The sequence below is a fragment of the Tamandua tetradactyla genome, chromosome X (genome assembly GCF_023851605.1).
Source record: "Tamandua tetradactyla isolate mTamTet1 chromosome X, mTamTet1.pri, whole genome shotgun sequence".
In the NCBI taxonomy this organism is placed as follows: Eukaryota; Metazoa; Chordata; class Mammalia; order Pilosa; family Myrmecophagidae; genus Tamandua; species Tamandua tetradactyla.
Genome location: NC_135353.1, coordinates 156,143,592 through 156,159,636, shown reverse-complemented (window position 1 = coordinate 156,159,636; position 16,045 = coordinate 156,143,592). Strand labels below are relative to the sequence as shown.

Genomic DNA, 16,045 nt, shown 5'->3' with positions numbered 1-16,045 from the left:
CTGCCTTTTCCTTATACTTTTCAGTTCTGAGACCTGTCCTGTCTTATAACATAGGAGTTCAGCACCACCAGCCCCTACCTTTTTTTGTTTGTTTTTTTCCCTAGGAGGCTTTTGTGCCTCTGGTTTCTTCCCTGTTGTGGTATCCTGCCCTGAGGACCCACTTGGGTTCAATCCAAAAAAGTCTGTTTTGCATTTAAGTAGTCCAGCCAACAGAAACTGGATTGAGTGTGTACACCACTTGGCAACTGTTCTGCCATGGTGTGTGCATCTCTCTCTCTCTCTATTTATATATATATATATATTTTTTTTTTTTCAGTGCCTGGAGTCCCTTTTGTATCTGGCATTGCTCAGCCATTTGTGTTCTGCCCTCAATCTTTGCAGATTTGGGTCCTTGTGCCTGTATACACATGGGGTTTCTAACTTGCTGCTGTGAGTGGCTCAATAGTCTGTATCCACAGCTGGAGGGACCCAGCTGTGCTGTCTCTATGTGACTCTTAAGCTGCACAGGACCAGGTGAGGGGGTGTAGTTTGGACTGGCAAGGACCAGGATAAAAATTTCCTATCTGGTCTTGGATAGGAAGACCTTTCTTTTTCTTCAATTCAGTGAAGTGGAAAAGTCCTTTTCCAGTCTCTCTGGTCCTCCAGAGTTTTGATCAAGTGGGATTTGTCCTTTTATTTGTTGATTCTTTAGGGAGACTTTTCCAGTGAATGTCTTATATCACCATGTTGATGACGTCCATGTAGGAAGTTTTGAATCCTGGGTTTTTCGTTTGGTATTGTAGTTTGAATACTCCTTCATATTAATGAATATTGGTTGAAGGTGTGATTTATTTTTAATACCTTCATGGTATTTTTCTATCAAGTGAATCTACCATCGTTTATATGTTTTTCTGCCTTCACACAGATTTAAGCAAATAAAGGTAGAATGCTGTTTTGCTCATATTTTATTAGATGGTCTTATAATAACTTCCTCACTGTTAGTGTTCTGAAACACAAATTAAAACTAGCTCTGTTACCTTTAATATTTCTATGACTTGATTTTAGGGAATAACTGATAGAAGTAATACAGTCATTTGAGAAAATGGTTTTCCATATTCATATATTCAAATTTAAATTAAAAAGCTCATGGAATGCACCTTTTTTTCTGGAAAAACGCTAGTTGACTTTTTAAAAACTGTAAATTAAATAAAATAATATGGTCCTCTTTTAGCATAAAAGTAACCAACATACTATAGCCAAGGTGTCCTATTTCCCTTAATATCTTCGGTTTTCATTAAAATACCTGGTGGCTTCACTGGTATTAAGCACAATGCCAGTATTTTTAGCTAGCTTTTTAAAGCATCCCTTCTGTCTATATTTTTTCTTAACTACTTTTTATTTTGTTTTACGTGTTCTAAGTTATTTATGAAGACATTTTCCAGTTTCAGGCAGTTTTTACTTTTATTTAAAATGTTTCTGTAACATTAATTTTTTTTTTTCTGTAGCACTCTTGGAACACATCTCCATTTTTAATAAAAGAGTACAGACCTTAGACTGAGAACCTTTGCCAGACAACCATATCCAGACAAAGCTTATTACATTGTTTTATGTTTATCATAATAAATTTTATAGTTATCTTTCTTTTCAAGGCAACTATTTATGATATTAGATTCCCATTAACAGCAATAATATAAAGTTTCCTTTTAATATAAATTTACTTAAGTAAAAATATGAGCCAAATAACAAAAAATATAGTGATAATGGTATAGGTAGCTTATGGAAATGACAAAAAGCATTGTCCTAAGTGAAGAAAGTCAGTCTCAGAAAGGACAAATGACTTAGAATGGTCACACATCTAAATGGCAGGGGCAGTACAGGAGGGACTAATGGGCCTGAGATCATGGCTAGGAGCTCACAGGGCAGTAGTGACAGACCTTAGACCAGACCAGGGCTCCTGATCTCTAGCCCTGTGCTATTTAGGTTTTTATTTTATTTTATTTTTTATTTTTAACTTTTTTTATTGTATAGTATAACATATGTACAAAGCAAAGAAATAAAAAAGCAGTAGTTTTCAAAGCACTCTTCAACAAGTAGTTACAGGACAGATCCCAGAATCTGTCATGGGCTACCATACGATCCTCTCATATTTTTCCTTCTAGCTGCTCCAGAATACAGGAGGCTAGAGGGCTTAAATATTTTTTATCATAACAATTGACTTTTTTTTTCCTTTTTTATGAAAAAATAACATATATACAAAAAAACTATAAATTTCAAAGCACAGTACCACAATTAGTTGTAGAAAATATTTCAGAGTTTGACATGGGTTACAGTTTCAGTATTTTAGGTTTTTACTTCTAGCTGCTCTAAAATACTGGAGACTAAAGAGATATCTATTTAATGATTCAGCATTCATATTCATTTGTTAAATCCTATCTTCTCTGTATAACTCCACCATCATCTTTGATCTTTCCATCCATCTCTTTAGGAATGTTTGGGCTATGGCAACTCTAAATTTTTCATATTGGGAGTTGGATTCCTAATATGGATTAGGGAGAGGGAACTATCTGATGTTCTGGAGAGGCTGGGCTAGGTTTCAGAGCTTATCTGGACCAGGGACCCATCTGGAGGTTGTGGGTTTCTGGAAAGTTACTCTAGTGCCTGGAACCCTTGTAGAATCTTATATGTTGCCCTAAGTGTTCTTTAGGATTGTTGGAGTGGTCCTGGTTGGGGGTTGGCAGGTTGGCAAGGTCTACCTGAAGCTTGTATAAGAGCAACCTCCAGAGTATCCTCTTGACTCTATTTGAACTCTCTCTGCCACTGATACTTTATTAATTACACTTCTTTACCCCCTTTTGGTCAGGATGTAATTGTTGATCCCATGGTGCCAGGTCTGGATTCATCCCTGGGAGTCCTCTCCCACATCATCAGGGAGACTTTCAACCCTGGATGTCATGTCCCATGTAGCGGGGAGGGCAATGATTTCACTTGCAGAGTTGCGCTTAGAGAGACTTAGGCCGCATCTGAGCAGAAAGAGGTCCTCCAGAAGTAACTCTTAGGCATGCCTATAGGTAATCTAAGCTTCTGTGTTACCTACATAAGCTTCACAAGAGTAAGCCTCATAACCGAGGGCATGGCCTATTGATTTGGGTGATTGACACGGTATCAGGGGATTCTCTGATGGTAAGGTTTAATAGTTCCATATTCTTTCTCCCCTCCCTCAGGGGACTTTGCCAATGCTTTTTGAATATCTGCTTAATATACTCTAGGATATTTCCAGGCCTTATAATAATCTATACAGGATTAAAGGACCTTTTTCTCATTCTGTGCTCTCTGTGTTTCAGTTGTTCTAATGAGCTATACAGATAGATTGAATTAGATTATGCACTACAGAAAATTTCAGTTTCTGATCAAATAAACCTTTCTTCCATTGGTCTCAAAGAATATGTGTGGTTCTAAAATATAGACACTGTCTTCCTTACCCCTATGTTCTGAATTACTTTAACCCCAACCTGTTCAGCTTCATTCTTATCTCTAAATATCAGGTTATATATATATAAAACAGCCTCTCAAAATCCAGAAATAATAATCACCACTCCGGATTTAATGTGTCTGCTCTAAAAGCTTACAGTCTAGGCCCCTGTTTTCTTATAAGTATTTTCTAAAGGTGACCATAGCGTTGTTCTTTTGTTTCTGGCTTATTTTGTCTCACCAAATGTCCCACATGTTCATTCACATCGTTGCATACCTCACAACTTTGTTCCTTTTTTGTATCAACACAACTTTTGTTCATAAGTATACACCATCGTTTCCCAACCTACTTCTCCATCAGTGCATCCTTCAGCCACCTGCATTCATTGGGTATCATGTATAGGGCCCAAAGTCCAGGGTTTATCAACATTCTCAAGTTTAGATAATTTCATTGTTCCCAAGAGGAAAAAAAAACAATAAACACACTATCGCCAAACAGGAAATCTAAACCTCCTCTTAACTCTCGTCCATCCCATTGTGTACCTCTGCTGTTGCTGTGGTAGTGCTGATGGTTTCCTTTTCTACATAGCTCATAGCATGCAAAAGCCGTTTTCTGCTGTACCCTGGATTTAAACACTCTTTATACAACAATCATATCTTGGAAGTAATTTTTGCAAGAACTAATTCATATTTCTAGTGTTAATCAGTGGGACGTGAGGGCTATACAACCCCTTTCAACCTTGTTCATCTTCCATATGATAATATTACTTATAGACCCACTAGAGAACCACCCACACTCCTATCTGTTCCCTTATATGGGAGTTCAACCTCATTAGCTAACAGTTCACCCATCTCTAGCTTCTATGTATTCTAAGTCCCCAATATTCTGTATTATAAGCCTTTGCTTATATCTTTATGCTGGTTATAAAAGTGGAATCATATGATAGCTATCCTTTTGAGTCTGGCTAATTTCACTCAGCATTATGTCCTCAAGGATCATCCACGTTGTCATATGCTTCAGGACATCATTTTGTCTTACTGCTGCGTAATATTCCATCATATGTATATACCACATTTTGTTGATCCACTCATCTGTAGATGGGCACTTGGTTTGTTTCCATCTTTTGGCGATTGTGAATAATGCTGCTATGAACATCGGTGTGCAAATGTCCGTTTGTGTCATTGCTTTCAGCTCTTCTACGCATATACCAAGTAGTGCTATTGCTGGGTCATAGGACAATTTGATATTTAGTTTCCTAAGGAACTGCCAAACAGTCTTCCATAGTGGCTGCACCATTATACATTCCCACCAGGAGTGCATAAGTGTCCTGGTTTCTCTGCATCCTCTCCAACATTTATAATTTCCTGTTTGTTAATATAGCAGCAATTTTTTTAATTAATTAATTTATTAAACATAACAACATACAAACACAAACATTCTTACTATATGATCATTCCATTCTTGATATATAATCAATAACTCACAATATCATCACATAGTTGTATATTCATCATCATGATCATTTCTTAGGACATTTGCATCAATTCAGAAAAAGAAATAAAAAGAAAACAAAAAATATTCATGCATACCATACCCCTTACTGCTCCCTTTCATTGTTCACTAGCATTTCAATCTACTAAATTTATTTTAACATTTGTTCCCCCTATTATTTATTTATTTTTAATCCATATGTTTTACTCGTCTGTCAATAAGGTAGTTAAAAGGAGCATCAGACACAAGGTTTTCACAATCACATAGTCACATTGTGAAAGCTGTACCATACAATCATCTTCAAGAAACATGGCTACTGAAATACAGCTCTACATTTTCAGGCAGTTTCCTCTAGCCTCTGTTACACCTTAACTAAAAAGGTGATATCTATTTAATGCGGAAGAATAATCTCCAGGATAATTCTTTTGGGATCTCTCAGCCATTGACACTTTATTTTGTCTCATTTCTTCCCCCTTTTGGTCGAGAAGGTTTTCTCAATCCCTTGATGCTGAGTCCCAGCTCATTTTAGGATTTCTGTCCCACGTTACCAGGAGGGTCCACACCCCGGGGAGTCATGTCCCACGTAGACAGGGGTAGGGCGGTGAGTTTGCTTGTTGTGCTGGCTGAGAGAGAGAGTCCACATCTGAGCAAAAAAAGTGGTTCTCTGGGGGTGACTCTTACGCCTCTTTTTAAATAGCCTTAGCCTATCCTTTGTGGAGTTAAGTTTCATATGAACAAACCCCAAGATTGAGGGCTCAGCCTATTGCTTTGGTTGTCCCTACTGCTTGTGAGAATATCAAGAATTCTCCAGTTGGGGAAGTTGAATTTTCCCCCTTACTCACCATTCCCCCAAGGGGACTTTGCAAATACTTTTTTATTCACTATTGAAATCACTCTAGGATTTATCGGGACATCACTCTGGACAAACCTATAAAATCTCATGCCCTACTCAAGGTTCCATGTACTTATGTGTTCAATTAAGCTGTCCCCTTAAGTTATATTAGGAAATGCACTAGTCAAAATATAAATTTTGTACCAAAAAAACATTTTTTGCTTTAGTCTCACACATAAGTTAAAGTTTTAAAATAGTAATTACCATCTATTTTCATCACCCTGCATTATTGACGTTCCTTTGTTCTTCCTGACGCGAAAACATTTTTAAATTTGTACATTTAGTCACTATCATTATATACTCTAGGCATTCCTAGATTATACCATCTCAGTCTTTATCGTTTATCTTTCCTTCTGATTTCATTTGTGTCCCCAGGCCTCCTCCCTCCATCATTCTCACATTCAGCTTCATTCAGTTTTCTAAAATTATTGTATTACAGTTTGGTAGTATTGTAATAGCAGCAGTCCTTGTAGGTTTGAGGTGGTGGGTATGGAGGTTAGTGCCCACAGCCTTTATGCAGTGGCAACAACCTGCAGAGAACAGGGATGGGGAGTTAGTGCTCGGGAGGGGTGCAAGAGAGGTGGGTTGGGCAGCACTTGGGGTGGGGTTGTGGGGCAGGTATGTGTACTGGGGGCTGGTGAAGTGGGGCACCTGGAGTGTGAGGAATGGGAGCGGGTGATGGGGTTTGGGTGTGTGGGGTATGAGGTGAGTCACCGATCAAGGGGCTGCACTGGTGAGGGTAACGTGCCCAAGATGTGCAGCCTGGCTTACTTCCAAGTCCACCGCTCCCTTTTGTCCATTCTTCTGGGCTCCATGCCTCCACACCAGTCTCCAGCTTTCTGCCCCTCGATTCCTTGGCCTCCCCAACCAGGGTTTCCCCATGTGGTACAAAAGGCTCTCCCAGGTGAGCTGCACTCCCGAATCTCCACCTCAGTTGCCCTCCTTGTCCCTTCTCTAACTTTCTTGGAGCAGGGCTAATCTTGAACTACTCTATTCGGCCATCTTTCCCAGCATTGATTTTTATGTTCAATAACTTGGCTAGTCACTAATAAACTTCTTGAGGTGGCTTTTAAAAAATAAATTGAAACTGTCTCTGTTTTATTTCTGTTGGAGGCCTTACAGAAAAGGCATCCTTTATGCCCATGTGTTTTTCAGAATCTCTAATATTGAGATTTTCAGCAGCATGAAAAGAGTCCTGTAGCACAGTTACAGGTCACTGGTAATGATGCTCGAATTGCTAGTTGGAATGAACCTGTAACAAAGGATTATTGTTAACTATGGTGAATGTATTCATTTTCTCCCATGCTTTTCTAGAGGATCTTTACTTCTGTGCTTGATTCTTCATTGATGTTTGAACCCAGTGACATGGATTTTTAGTATTCAGTGTATTTGTCATATGGTAAGAAAGTCCTTGAAGAATCAATATGATAAAAAAATGTCTTCCCATTTAGGAAAAGTCCTGAAAATATGAGTCATTCCGAACAGCTCAAGGAGAAGGAAAAGCAAGGGTTTTTCAGGTCCATGAAAAAGAAAAAGAAGAAATCTCAAACAGTAAGTGATTGCCAATTTCTATATATAATGGTATGTTTCTACATTATTCTGTGGCTATTTTATATTTTATATATGGCAGTCAAAATTATTTTCTTGTTGAGACTTGATATCTTTACATTGTATTATCTCTTTCTGAAATTCTGTACAACTGTCTTCTCTCACAGAGATTTTTCTAGATTCAGTACAACCTCTAAGAATAGAAGAAATCTAATTTCGAAGAAAGAGAACACTTTAACCCTCTCCAAATAAACTGCCTATCCATGTGAATGTATATTCATATAAAAACTGAATCTGCAGGATTTATTTCTCTCTGATGATTTAGAGATATGCAGAAACTTAGGAAGTGGTTTTGGTTTACATTTGAATCTCAGGATTCATAAATAATCATCTTTCATTATGTTCCTCTGGCTTGTTATAGAATTCTCATGCTGACAAATGTGTTTCTGGGCAGTGTAGTAACAGAAAGGAGATAGTATTTGACATTTCAGAGCTTTCTTTTCTAAGAAGACAGTTTATCTTGAGATTGAACTGTGAGATGGAATGTGCCTTATTTTCTGGGCCCCCTCTGGCTCCATGGAACCATCCCCATCACTTCACTGAACCACCCAACAGGGATTCTGCTGGTTAATGACATGGGGGGAAAAAAGAACATGCTGCTGCAGGGCAGTAGCAAAGCATTTCTTCACCCAAATGAGGCCTCTTGGCCACTTTGATTTGTGAAACCTTTAAGACTAAGCAAGGTTAAGTTAGCTGTTTTAAATGGCGTTGTTTCTAGTTTTACTTCATATGATTTACTCTCATTTATTTGAAGAGGAAAAAGGAATAGTCAAAATGGCCTGTTGGGATGGACTTCATTGATTTCATCTCTAAAATGAGTAGATTAAACTCAGTGTTTCTGAGGCCTTTTCCATTATGAGAGTTCTAGGATTATGACTCCATGGTAAGTAAAGATGAGTCAGACGATAGTCACTTAAGTATGGATTTCTGTCACACAAATGTTCTATAAATGAAATTATTTTTATTGCATTATAAAACAAACATGAGTTCATTACAGAAAAATTGAGAAAAAGGAAAATCAATTTTCATCTTACCCCCTTACCACAGCCAGTATTGGGATTTTGGCATATTTTCTTCTATCCTTTTAGCCTATGTGTGTTTGTGGAAAGAAGGTGAGGTTTTTTTTTTGTTTTTGTTTTTTAATAATAATCATTCCTGGTACAATTTTGTATTCTGGCCTTTAGCAGTATATCTTTCTCTATATCTACCTATATATCTATATACAAACATAATATATATGTTACTACACAAACTTTACTATTTTCGCTTTAATGACTACATAATATTCCTGAAATTTTCATTAAAAAAAAAAAAACCTACCTATATCTAACTGAAGCTCATTTAAAGCAGAATGTCAAAGCAAAATGCCAGTCCAACAAACATTACTTAGAGTGGATGAATGGAAGATCCGATTTAACCTCAAGAAGATAAAAATATTTAAAATGCTAATAAAATAAAATTTTTGTCATTGTCCATAGAATATATTCATTTATTATGAACATTAAACTTAGGCCACCTCCTCCTAACCACTATTATTTTTATTTCAAGATTTTTGTTTTGTTCTTACTGCAGATAGGTCTACAGCCAATATAGGGTGATTAAGTGACAGAAAGCAGAAGAGATTAAGAAATTAATGGCAGTTTTGTGTATAGATTTATCTTTTGATTTCTGCCTTTATTAATCACAAAATTAATCCTAAAGCACCTGGCTCAACATGGAATGAGTACAGTGTATACATGTTGATTAACTTTATTAATCGAGATCTGGTTCAAACTTTAGATGGTGTAGTAGTTAGGTTCAGGTGTCAACTTGACCAGATGATGGTACCCAGTTGTTCTGTTTCTGTGGACTTAAATCATTAGCATGTGGATTTTATCTCTGGTTGATTACATCTGTGGTAGGCTAAGGGGAATTCCTTCTGCAATGAGTGAGGCTTAAAAGGAGGAGTGAGAAAAGAGGAGTTCAGAGCAGCTCAGACCCAGACGTTTGGAGATGCAGAAAGGAATCATCCCAGGAAAGCCATTTGAACCCAAAAGCTGGGAGAGAAACCCAGCAGATGTTACCATGTGCCTTCCCAGATTAGTACATTTATAACTAAATAAACTGCATTATGAAAGCTAAACCATCTCAGGTTTATTGCATTCAGGCAGCCTTAGCAAACTAAAATAGATGTTTAGCTATGATAGATTAGGGTGAATGGGAAAATTACTATCCTCTAAGGTCTTCCATTTGAATTTACTTTTCTTTTTAAGTTTTCTCTTCTTTTTTGTTAACATGGGCAAAGAAGTTTCTTTTTTTTTTAACATGGGCAGGCACCAGGAATCAAACCCGGGTGTCTAGAATAGCAGGTGAGAACTCTGCCTCTGAGCCACCATTGCCCACCCATATGTTTCATTTTTGCTACATAAGATGACTACAGAATATCTTCATAGACCTTAATGCCTTATACATGCCAAAACACAAGCTGTTTGTACCTCTGCATTTTTTAATGAAAGAAAAAGAAATTAAAATTAAGTGCCTTGGTGTCTAGAGTAAGATGTCCAAAGAGCATGTAGAATGAGCATTTAAACATGATCCCCCATCACATCCCCCATTTTCTAGAAGGCTGCAAAAAGAAACTAAGAAAATGAGCTCTGGAAGACTTAAGACATTGTGGCCTTTGCATAAGATTAAGTAATTAAAATCTGATGCCAGAGAAGCATAATATTTTAAAGCTGAGGTTGATCTCCAATCTAAGCTCTTTATTTCACTAATGTAGGAACTGAGCCCAGACAAATTGTGACCTGCCCAAAGTCACACAGTCACTTGGGAGAATAGAACTGGATTCTCCTGAATACAAAGTCCAGGCTCAGTCCATATTATGAGCCCACACTGTGGAGAGACTCTGGCCACTTGGTTCTGGGTTCTCTCTTCTGGCCTCTTTAGTGATGAAAGTTAAACCCTCTCCTAGGCTTCCTGTCATTGGAACAGGAAAATTTATGGGATATTTTACTCTGATATCGTCATACGCACAGCCATAAAGTATAATCTGAATACCTCAATGTACATTTTAGTTCTCTGACAATTGAGACCAAAATGGGGAAAGGTGGTGCCAAAAAAATAATTGTCTTATTAAGGTAAGTTTGACCCAAACATATCTGGAAGGTACTTTGGGAAATCTGGCCTCAGTTACATATCCAGAGAGCTACATAAGCCCTCAAAGCGTAGGGTGACTTTGTTAACTTTGTAATTATATCCTAGTTAGTATCTCAACTGAAAATGAGGCTTTAATTGAAAGATTAAACTTTTAGTTTCTTCACTTTGAAAACCAGTATTCTGAATTGTGTCAGATATTTTCCATTGGTTAAATATTTCTAAAAGTATAGAATGAGGCTTCTTAACATTAATATCCTGCAACAGTGTTATTTTTCTTCCAAATGATATTTTCTGGTTCAAGAGTTGACCAAGTTCATAAGGGAGTGCAGTATATATATATTTTTCTAAATAGGCAATTTACATGGTAGATGTTTTAGTTGAAGTCTTCTCTAGCAATTAGAAAAAGATGAAAGCTCTTCAATAGCTCTTTAAACACAGTTCTTTAAAATAATCCTGTTTCTGATAATAAAGAAATAAATCTTTACATATTTTTTTATCTTAATGTAAGCAGATGTCTGTGGGGCTCTAGACACTCCTCCTGTGGGGAGTGATCACAACCACATTTTCTTTATATGCTTAGAAGTTTGTATGTGTCTTGAATTTACATTATTGGCATCTTTATATCTAGGTAAGAAATGACACAGAACCTCTCTAGATGCACTGCACAGAGTAGTTCTTTCAGTAACTGTTAATAATTAACCATTTGAGGGCTTTCCAAGGACTAATAGTTTCAATAAAAGCTCCGTTTTTTGGTTTTATTATTATTTTTTTTTGCATTTGGTTTATTTGTATCTTATATTGCAGACAGATTCCACCAACGGGGAGAATCCAACCATCAAGAAATCCCTCTTTCCTCTTTTTAATTCAAAGAATCATTTAAAGCATAGTTCTTCTTTGAAAAAGCTTCCTGTAGTCACTCCACCCATGGTACCCACTTTTATGTATGGTAGCCCTGAAATCTGCTCCAGTAAACTTGTTTTACTGATGACAACAGCATGTCTTTTATTTTCATGGGGTCATATTCTCTTTATGCTGGTTAAGTACCTGAGCCAGTTCCATAAATTTGCGTAGATATAATTCTTTGTCATTCTGGATTTTCTGAATCAGTTAAAAGGGATGAAGCATAGAGACTCTTTAACAAAGTAGTAAAAGGCTAGTTTGGATTGTCCAATTAGCCAGTCATCAGCAAATCGTATTCATAAGATCTTTTATTTCCTGAAAAGAATTAGATTAACATTTACAATTAACAATTATCTCTTCATTTGGCTCACAAATTTAACACTTGGTTTGCAGCTTGTTTCTTTGAAACCAAGTTGAATTGACCAAATTGAGTGAGCTAGCGGGCTCCATGAAAAAAAAAAAACCAGTTTCTATTAGTTGATGATATGTTCTTTCCTTGCCTGGCTCTAGCTATTGCTGGTCACTTAGTTTAAAGCTTTTTGCTTGGCATTTGGTATTTCTCTCCTATGTTCACCAAAATTGGTGAATAGACAGATTGCATTCATCTGGGATTTGTGTTACAAATTTACAGCAACTTCATAGTACATAATGCTAGACCCAGATTTACCAGGCAGTTTTGGGAATATGATTCAAACCATACTTTTCCACTTTACTATCCTTACAAGCCTTCTAGACTCTTGTGGCACCACCAGATACAGTGTTTGGATCATTTTTCCCAGAAGGATAAAATTTTGCTTTTATTGAACTGGTTCATAACCTAACTGCAATATGAAATGAGGATACGACAGCAATTTCTGGTACAGCCTGATTTAACTGCTCTCTTTTACAGCAACTAAAACTAACAGCATGGGAATGTTCTAAGGGTTGAGGTTTTAACAAAGCTGCATGACCTCTGCCAATTTTTCCTAATGCAGGGAAAATTATTAAAAGGGCAGCAGAATTTAATTAGCATCATTTGCACTGTGAATATTGGGAGAGTTTTGGTTCCTTTTATTAGTTGGGTCTCTTTTAAAATTTTTTTTTGGTTGAGTTTTAGTTTGATTTGATTTGCTTTTTGGTTTTGTCCTCCTCTTGGGTATGGTTGCATATTTTATTTAGGCTTATTGTTATGCATTAATGAATTATTGTCCGTATTCTTCTTTAGGTACCCAATTCTGATGGCCCAGATCTTCTAACATTACAGAAAGCCATTCACTCTGCTGGCACCCCAAGCAGCAGACCAAAGGAGTGGCGTCCTGAGAAGATCTCAGATCTACAGACACAAGTGAGTGGAGCCTGCATTACTCTTAGACTCTCCACGCTATGATGACTGTCTTATGAGCAGGGTTGAGAAAATTGCAGCAATATTACAGTAAGGCTGAGAGACTTCCCAAAATATACCCTCACTAATAGTCAAATGCATCTTAGGAGTCGGGATGAATCTTGCCTCTAGTGATCTATATCCTACTGGAAAATAGTGAGCCTTCATTGGCCTTCACCTTGGTGTGGGGGCAGAGGGTACAGATTGAAGGGGGGATAAATAAGACATGGCCCCAGCCCACAAATACAGTATAGCCCAGAAGGTAGAAGATCCATAAATAACCATAGTTCATCGTAAAAAGTGAGACATGCCTTAAAATGTACAGGAGGATGAGAGGAAATGATTGAGATTTTATTTAAGGTGTTAGCATATGAATTGGGCCTTGAAAGACATATGCTAAGTTTTCCTGAAAGAATGTTTAAATATCTGAAATCTGTACTATTTCAAATGGGAAATGGGCAAATTGTTACATTAGGAACAGCATATTAGACAAGTATTGCATAATCACATTTATCCTGCCATTAATGGGGGAATAAGCAGAAATTCAATCAGTAAACTTTTCATATAACTGAAGTCTGCCTTCTTTAAACAACTATGTGGGTTAGAAATGTTTTAATGTTCTGTCTTTTTAGTATCCCATAATAAGCACAGTAGCATTTTCCAACTTGGTTTTGATCATATCCAGTTTTTTATGAATCAGTTATTCCTCTGTATTGTGATTTCAGACATTTTGAGGTTATAGGATTACTTGTGCTTACAAATAACCACAGATTTCTGTAATAATTTGGAGGGACAGCGTCTTCTTTTTATAGTTTTCCTAGCTATTCTGTTTAACTGTCAGCTCTTACTTAGAGCTGCTGACAAGAGATCCCCAAATTACCATTCTGTTTCCTCAGTCATTTACATTTTCTGCTTCTAAGTTAATATAGAGAACCAGATATCCAAGTTTACTGGATGTATATCCAAACTAAAAGTACAAGGTTGTAAGGTTGTGAGTGGAGCCTGGTATTCTATTCTGTACCCACCCCACCCCATACCAAATATACATATAAATATGGGCTTCAAAACCTTTTTTATGAAACCATTTCTTTTGCCAAGAAACTCTTTTCAGGTGCCTTTATATATTCAGCAGAATCCAGCTTATTATAATTGCTTGATAGTTCCATGTGAACAAGGCTTTAAATTCACCAAGGGCCTCATTGCGCTATTGTACAATTTAAAAGCGAAACAAAACATTTGCGCACACTCCGTGTGCAATGTACTGTGCTACTTCCTCTGGGTGCCACTGCACTGCATTAGAATGACTGCCTTAATGATGGAGGATACTTCTCCAGGATCACTTTCTAGTTGGGTCAATTCTCAAGCAGTCTGCTTTGATTTCAGTGCCCTATTCCTTCAAATCTTATAGTGTTCCTGGAGATCTTTAATATTTTTATTAAAACTTTGCTTAGTCCTTAAATGCATGTCCCTTATACCATGACCCTCTGAGTAAAGGTGTTCTGAAGATTGGAAGGCAGAAGTGCCTAGGGCTGCAGCCCAAATGCCATAGTCCAGCAGCAGTGGTTGGTCATATTTCTATAGCATGGGGAGGGGCTTGAATTTCAGAGCACTTTTTCTTATCTTTTCTGATAGTAACTCCCATTGTGTCCTGAGATCAAGTGCCAGTGAGAAGCATAAGGCGTGAGACTTGCTTGCGAATAGTTGGCCATTGAAGGGCAGAGCTGCCCCCAGGACCTTGCCTTCTGCCTGGAAGCCCAAGTCTCTCCCTATTCACTGTAGTACCCAGTAAGGCTTTTGGCTACAGCCACACTAAAGACAGACAGGGCAAGCTGTGATCCTATTTTAGGAATTAAAGGTCTTTTGTGACTGAATATATTTTTGATTCTATAGGGGGTTTGTGTTCTCTCCACTTTGCATTTTTAAGTCCAAAAACTTTACAGCTGCTGCACCCCACCTCCAACAAAAAATAAGTGAATATAAGTGAAAAAGGAAACATTCAGATTTTGTAATGTAAAGGGAGAGGGGAAATTAGGGAGATAAGAACAAATAAGGGCTATATAATTTTTAACTGAGTACATTGCTATTCAACCACAACATTCTATTTGTTCAGCTTTTCTTGTGTCTAGATAAGGTCATAAGACTGAGTTCTGGCCAGTGAAATACAAGTGGAAGCATGTGGAGCTTTTGGGACGCCTTCTCGAAAAGGAGAGGGATGACCTTTCTTTTGTTCTTCTCTTTCCTACTGGTTGGAATGTGGATGGGGTCATGGAAGTGTGGGCTATGATGGGAAAGATGTGATATGGCCAGACAGAAGGAGCCTGGGTCCTCTCTGAGCCACTATACCAGCTCAAGGTTTCTTATCTCTGGGCTTTTACATTAGAGAAAAATAACTTCTGTCTTGTTTGAAAAAAATGAGGGGTACTTCCAAAGAATAGATAAGGCTGAACATTTTAGCCTCTCATCCCACATGCCATCCCTCCCTGGTTACATGCAGTCATCTCAGATCTGGTCTCCCTTTCCTCCCTGCTCTATGATTTAGTCTAAATTAAACCCTGCGTGTATTATCTTCTTTCTTTCAGAGCCAGCCATTAAAATCACTACGTAAGCTGTTACATCTCTCTTCAGCCTCAAGTCATCCAGCTTCCTCAGATCCCCGCTTTCAGCCCTTAACAACTCAACAAGCCAAAAATTCCTTCTCAGAAATTCGGATTCACCCCATGAACCAGGCCTCTAGTGGGAGTGGTAACATCCGGCAAGAGCCCACACCAAAGGGCAGACCAGCCCTCCAGCTGCCAGGTCAGATGGACCCTGGTTGGCACGTGTCCTCTGTGACCAGGAGTGCCACAGAGGGGCCTTCCTACTCTGAACAGCTAGGTGCCAAGAGTGGGCCAAATGGGCACCCTTATAACAGAACAAATCGATCACGAATGCCAAACCTGAACGATTTAAAAGAAACAGCCTTGTAATTTGTGCTTGGGGTAGGGGAGGGGCAGGGAACAGCCAGTTGGGAGGGGAGAGGGATAGGGGGGTGGGGAGGGGCTGGGGCAGGGTGGTAAGCCAGTCTTTTCAGCTTTATGAAGGTGTGTGCAATATTGTATGTATGGGGCCGTCTGGCTCGTCACGGCCACCAATGCTAGTCAGGGATCTTAGAGCCGCAGGAGTTACTTAGTCTTGTGCAAGAGTGGATAGGTTGTACCATCAAGGAAGATGA

At 38.1% G+C, this 16,045-nt stretch overlaps 1 protein-coding gene across 6 annotated transcripts in view; it reads left to right on the top strand.

Annotated features, from left to right (window-relative positions):
• Positions 1-15,834, top strand: part of CDKL5 (cyclin dependent kinase like 5) — a 259,957-nt gene extending 244,123 nt beyond the window's left edge. For 3 of the 6 annotated variants that reach the window (XM_077145675.1, XM_077145673.1, XM_077145679.1), the window contains exons 16-19: positions 7,283-7,382; positions 11,379-11,501; positions 12,679-12,798; positions 15,414-15,833. In XM_077145675.1, the coding sequence (XP_077001790.1) occupies positions 7,283-7,382; positions 11,379-11,501; positions 12,679-12,798; positions 15,414-15,800 (730 nt within the window). In that variant the 3' untranslated portion in view covers positions 15,801-15,833. Of the gene's footprint in view, positions 1-7,282; positions 7,383-11,378; positions 11,502-12,678; positions 12,799-15,413 lie in introns of all 6 variants that reach the window. The other 3 variants (XM_077145678.1, XM_077145677.1, XM_077145674.1) reach the window with 2 other exon arrangements.
• The last annotated feature ends 211 nt before the right edge of the window (positions 15,835-16,045 follow it).